The 6,547-nt window shown below is 38.7% G+C and overlaps 1 protein-coding gene across 2 annotated transcripts; it reads left to right on the forward strand.

The window, feature by feature from the left end:
• Nucleotides 1-453: 453 nt before the first annotated feature.
• Nucleotides 454-3,641, forward strand: LOC306944551 (myosin regulatory light chain 2, smooth muscle minor isoform-like; the record flags this gene model as incomplete). Of its 2 annotated transcripts, XM_079533114.1 has the most annotated exons (4): nt 454-703; nt 2,327-2,524; nt 2,700-2,861; nt 3,469-3,641. In XM_079533114.1, the coding sequence occupies 4 exons, from the start codon at nt 454-456 to the stop codon at nt 3,639-3,641; spliced, it is 783 nt and encodes a 260-aa protein (XP_079389240.1). The 2 variants fall into 2 exon arrangements, with proteins under 2 accessions (XP_079389240.1, XP_079389241.1); XM_079533115.1 differs by lacking the exons at nt 454-703; nt 2,700-2,861 and having other exon boundaries at nt 2,341-2,524.
• Between the last annotated feature and the right edge of the window lie 2,906 nt (nt 3,642-6,547).

Here is a 6,547-nt window from a genome sequence, read left to right on the forward strand (position 1 = left end):
CAGGCATAGCTGCACCAGTCCTATGAGATGTTTCTCCATACACAGACTAACACTCAAAGGTCTCTGAGTGCAAGAGTTGTGTTCTCTGTATTCTCTGTGGCTGCCTCCCAGATCTGGTTTAGAGAAACTTAAAGAAAATAGCATATAAGTAAAATGTGCTTTTTGTTTACTTGTTGTAGCTTTGAGGATATTGCCCGCTCTTTATTTTCAGAAAACAGTTACTGGTGAATGTTGCTTTGCACAGTGGAACTTCTTGGTTGTTCAAAGCTTAGCAGTAACTATAGGTGTTTTCAAAAGACTGAAGCTGCACACAGCTCTTCATTACAGCTTGAAAGTGAACTCCCTTTATTGTCAGCTGCCTTCACTGGTATCTAGATGTCAGGAGTTCATATTTATTTGCTGAAACGTTGCTGGAGGCCAGGCGTTTCAGATAGCTTGCGGTCAGCGAGTGTAATGCAGACAACCTCAGTGCTGCCGACTGATGCAGTTGCATTTCGTCAGCTATTTTTGGTTTGGGACGTAATGGTTCCTTTTATACGTCAGAAGGATGTTTTTTGTATCAACCTAAGGTTTAAAAGGGTGGAAGTAGCAGAGGAGGTCAGTAACGCTCATTGTAGTCGTGTGGGGAAGGACATAACTATGGAGTATCCTTTTCTGATCCAGACAGCTGGTACTGCATGCCACGTACCTGACAGGAAGCAAGGTAAAATGGCTTTCTTTTAAAAACAAAGCAAAATCCAAAGGTAACTGCATTTTGTCTATGTGTTAGATTGACTGACCACATAAGAGTGCTGCTCTGCTTATTGTACTTCTTAGGGATGAAGTCAGTTCAGTGAGTTCTTAGGGATGAAGTCAGTTTAGTGAGTTCCTTGCTTTTCAGGAGTCTAGCAGGAAAATGTAGTAACTTGCGAGCAAACTCCTCAAAGCCATTAGAACTACACTGTGACTCTAATTAGAACTGCATTTCCAACAAGATGATTTTGAAAAGGAAGTTATAAAATCAATACTTGGTGATACATTGTCACAAGAATGCCAACACTGTGAAATTTACTGGAAGTGATGCTTAAATTCCTTCTCTCTCAGGACAGCTGTTGCAAGTACTTTGTGTAAAATCCAAAATCAAGGAGGGGTGGTGTCTGGTTAAGGTAAAACTTAGCTGTGTGGATTATTTGCATTAAATAAACACATGGTCTTTTATTATGCCTAAACTAAGGCCTAGATGTGTGCTGTACTTCCAGAAACAGTAGTAAACCAAGCTTACCATATTCTGGTCCCTAGCAATACTGAGGTCTTTGTGTTCACTTCTCATTGTTTGAGTCACTTTTTCATATTTGTATTATCAGTAATAGCTGGCTGCTAGATGTGTATCTTTCCACCTAAATAGAGGCAGTTAGCCTGAAAGCCTCATTTCTATCCAGATGATATGAATGCACTCAGAGGCAAGATACTACTTGTTAACTTCATTTGATAGCTCAAGGGAGACAGTGGCATTCATATACTTGTGATATATAGAGCTGCTTAAAGATCTATGCAAATACTGAAATGTTCCTAAATGTTGATAACTTAAAAGAAACAATCTTTGAACTTGAACTACTAAGTCATTAATTTCAAAAAGAAGAAAGTATCCTGGTATTTGCATACGTATTCTGTAATGGTTAAACTGAATAAGGGATTAGCAGTGCAGGGCTTTTGAACCAAGTCAGTATCCTTTTTCCAACATGATCCTCTATCTCACTTGGAAAGAACTCCAGTAGAACTGGCTTGGCTGATCTTTGTTTCAGCACCCTGACCCCAGTGTTGGTCAACAGCCTTCCCAAAAACATTGCTCTTTCATCAGGGTCATTGAGCATCGTGAGACCTTACTGCTCCTTCCACAGCAGTTATTTTAGAGTCTGAGTAATATTTTATTAGAATACATTTTTGCCTCCTAAATGTTAGTTTATCTTGCTTGCTTGATATATTTAACTGCTAAATACTATGTTGAGGGTAGCAGACCCCTATGTCCTTCTTCATTGTAGGTCAGTGATACCTCCTAACCTGCTAAATAGGTCATCTTAATTTTTATAAGAGGCAGATGGGGTAGTGAACCAGAAATAGAAGCACTAGGTGAGCTTGGTTTCAATAACTATGACTTGCTTTATTTAAAATGTACCATGCTGTTGATTTGAAGTATTATCTCTCCAAGTCCTGAAATATAGCAGGAGACAGTTGCATTTCTTGTTATTTCACTACAGTGTGGGTTTCAGTTTCCCTTTGTTCATCCTTCTCCCTAAGATCTTTTAGTGTGATTTATTAAGTCCAAATTTTGGTTGTGTTTTCTCCCTAGAGCCAACTGCCAACATGTCCAGCAAAAGGGCAAAGACGAAGACCACCAAGAAGCGCCCTCAGCGCGCCACGTCCAATGTATTTGCCATGTTTGATCAGTCCCAGATTCAGGAATTCAAGGAAGCCTTCAACATGATTGATCAGAACAGGGATGGCTTCATTGACAAGGAGGACCTGCACGACATGCTTGCCTCCCTCGGTAATGTCTCTCTTCTGTTTACAGCTGCCAAACGTATTTGTGCTATTGTAATTAAAACACTGAGTTTGGGATAGCTTATGAGAGGTGTCCCACTTTGTATTACAATACTCAGGTGACTTTTATCTATTCTTTTATGTTAGTTTAAAAGCTAAAGCAGGAATTGTTTTGTTTGTAGGAAAGAACCCAACAGATGAATACCTGGATGCCATGATGAATGAGGCTCCAGGCCCCATCAACTTCACAATGTTCCTCACAATGTTTGGTGAGAAGCTCAACGGCACTGATCCAGAAGATGTCATCAGGAATGCTTTTGCTTGCTTTGACGAAGAAGCAACAGGTATGTGGGTGATAATTAGTGATAAATACTTGTGTTCATAAAAGCAGTGATCAATTTTTACAATGGAATTTCTGACTTCTGCCAGCTAAAAATTAAGCTGTGTTTCCTCAGCAGCTGAAATTGCCTTCTTAAGCACTGTAACACTTCAAATCCCAAACTTCTGCTTCTTCAGATTTGTTGTTCAAGATGGAGAAAATGTTAGTTGGGAACCATGGTCTTAATTTCTGAACTTCTAACTTCAGTTTAGCAGCAGCTTTTGTTAAGGGACATCCTTGTTTTCAAAGCTGGGATGCTTTTATGAAAACTGTGTTCTCTGTTAATAACATGTATCCATATTCTCTCTGTTCTCTTGCACTTAATGGAGAACAAAATTAATTCAAGAGAAAGCTGGTAAATTGAGTGTTGATAAAATAATGGAATCTCAGCTTATATGAAGCTGCTTGTTTAATAAACAGCGCCGAAGTTGTTTTCTTTGTAAACTGTCTGGTGAATGTGAGTTTGTCCAGTGTTTAAAAATCAATTTGAAATGTTTCAAACATTGTCATCCAACTCTTAGGAGATAAATGTCAAAACTTTCTTTCTTGTTCCCCCTTACATCACATTCTAGGTTTCATTCAAGAAGACTACCTGCGGGAGCTGCTGACCACGATGGGAGACAGGTTCACAGATGAAGAGGTAGATGAGCTCTACAGAGAGGCACCAATTGACAAAAAGGGCAATTTCAACTACATTGAATTTACACGCATCCTTAAACATGGAGCAAAAGACAAGGATGACTGAGCAAATCCCTGAACACCTGCAGATTCTCTCTATTTTACACTTACGTTTATTTTTGAGGGGGTTTTCCTGGTAGAACTTGTTGCATGCATTTAGCTTTACAACTTTTGCCTTTCTTAATGTATTTATCTATTCCAGGCCATTTAGGCTCAACTGCACCTATATAATCAGACTGGAACTGGGGAAAATACTGTAAGGAGAAGGAGATGGGGGCAAAGATCAGTGAACTTTAAGTCCAGGAAAATAATCTCAATGTTTCTGGTTTAGCTGGATTTTTACATTTTTTTGTAATAAATGCCATTTTGAAATAAAGATTACTATATAGATTAAAAAAAAAAAAAAAAAAAAAAAAAACACACCTCATTCTTTTGTCAAGAGAGAAATTTCTATTATGCATTTACAAATGCAAGTGTGTTACTCATATTTTATTTGCAGTTGCAAATCCAGCTGGAAAACCTGACAGCTTTGCTGTCGTTGCATAGTTATGAGATGTGTGCAGCAGTATATGCTGATATTTGAAAATTCAGCTGTTTAAATGTTATCTCAGGTTTTTATAGTGGATCTGACTGATGTGAGTAGTTAATCAAAGATGTGTTTAGGGAAGACTGCTACAATTGCCTAATAGCCAGCAGAGAGCACTTGGGATTCCTAGGATCCTATTCCTTAGGATTCCTAGGAAATCAATGAGGCAGTGCCTGTGCTGGCAGTAGTAAACAGCAGTGCTTGTCCAGAAAACCTACATAAAGCCTTATTGTTCTGCAGATTAATGCCTTTGAGAATGACAGTGCTGAGAATTAACTTGGCAAAACCATATCCAAGATAAAGCCCTTTCACTTCTTAAATGATCATAAATTTTCTTCATTTACCCTGATACTGATAAAATGGCTTTCAGGCAAGCAAGATTCATTCAAACAGAAACAGCTGACTTCAATACCGAGAAAACAGAGTTCATTCTCTCAGGTCTCCAAATGACCACATCCTTTCATTTGTCTCTTTTTTTTCTTGGCAACTTCAAGCTAAAAGGTGGAAGGGGAATTTGTCTTGCCAACATATTTACCAATTGAAGTTAAGATCTCTTATCAAAGAAACTATTCCCTGAGCTATTTCACATTATTTAAATGACCCAAAAGAATAGGAACTTTAGCTTAGGGGCTTGTAAAGGCTGGGCCAGCATGAAATGCCCCAGGGTGCAAATGTTTGTCCAGTTTCCCTTGTGGTATGGAAGGCTTGCCTTCTGCTCTGGTTTGTATTGGGATGGTGGCAGTTCTTGAAAATGCTCTGGCTCTGTTAGTATTCCTAACTAAATAAGTCAGTATTACAAAGTACGTTCAGTGAAAATACTTTGATGTTCATTCCTGGGTGGTTTCTTCCACTTCTGTGCTTAATTATAATCGGTTTGTAACTACTGCTTTCCTATTTCCATTTTATTTACCTGTCACTTTGCCTCAGTTTGTTTCTTCCTCCTACCCAGACCATGTGCTTCACTATACTACCTTAGAATGCCACAGCTGCTCTTTTCCTCCAAAGATTGTTTTTATACTATTTCCTTCCTCTTGAGTATGGTTGCTATGGTGTTTCTCCATGGAATGCCTGAATGAGTCTACCAAAACTGACTTATTTTCAGTTTTCTTTTATTCAGAGGCAGTTTTGTGTCAAAATTTTCACCTGCAATGCTCCTGTCACAGAGGAAGTGTTGAGATGAAGGAAACATTGTATTGTTGAAATGTTGCTATATAATATTAAACTGAGGAGCAGTTAGGCTGTCACTTTGGTCCAATCTTGTCATTCAATATTATGTGTATGTACAGAAGCTTGCATTAAGGATATACCTTCATTTTGTTGTTGTTGTTGTTGTTTTTTTTTTAACTCTGGCCAAATGGTTTAAGATTTGGAAGATGTTTTCTCTTCTATTAGAAACAGCAAGTCTCTGAGCCATTATTTTCCTCATCTCATCGTCTTAGTAAATTTTAGGTGTTGGTATGCTGGGCTCAGTAAGCAGCAAACAAACCACTTGAATTTTTCTGCTGGAAATAAGTTTTGAAATAGTGATTTTACAATTCTAAATAAAATCTATGTAAAAGGGAACCTTGTATCCTCCTTGAGAGGAAGTTGTTAACCTTAAGTCTGCTGCTGTTAATTTCTCAAGAGCCAGGCTAACGGGAGAGCAAAGCTGTTTAGTTCCTTGTTGCAGTGTGTGGGTGTTGTGCTGTTGGCCAGTTTCTCTGATGGGGGTGGCCACAGGAAAATGTATTGTGAGAATACTTGCTTAGGAGGACGTGTTATTGAGGGAGAATTTCCAAGCATTTTCAAGTACAGCTACTGCTGACCATCCACAGCCACATTTCCCTACAATTCTTGTTGTGCTATAGGAGACCAGTCAACTTGCAACTGGGTGCAAAATTCTTAACCACTGGGAGGCCATGAATAAATCCAGCCAAGAGACCATATAAGAGCATCAGATGCATTTTGTAGTTAGGCAGCAAGGAATGTTGAGACAGCTGAGGTTGCATGCCTAGGGCTGGAGGGATGTGTCATCAATAATCCGCTTCCAAAAATAAAAATAACTTAGGTCGTTGAAGTAGCTTAAGACTCTGATGACTTAAACTTAACATTTTGCAGTCAAAATCTTGGAATCTAGTCATTTCTCCATTGTGGCTCATATATAATGTGTTTCCAACCTCTTTGCCAGACTAAGCTGATGATGAAAAATTATTTTCTTAGGCTGATGCACAGAATTAATAGTCTCAAATCTAATATATGGTACCCTGTGAAGCACTACTGAAAAGCAGTGATTTCTTACGTGGTCTGTTTATACTGCTCTAAGGCTATATCCACAAGGGTCAAACGGAAGTTAAGGACTGATAGCTGCATGAGAAAAAGCCAAAAAGGATTCTCTGTGTGTTGGAGCT

This window comes from Tetrao urogallus, assembly GCF_951394365.1.
Source record: "Tetrao urogallus genome assembly, chromosome: 3".
NCBI classification, from domain to species: Eukaryota; Metazoa; Chordata; class Aves; order Galliformes; family Phasianidae; genus Tetrao; species Tetrao urogallus.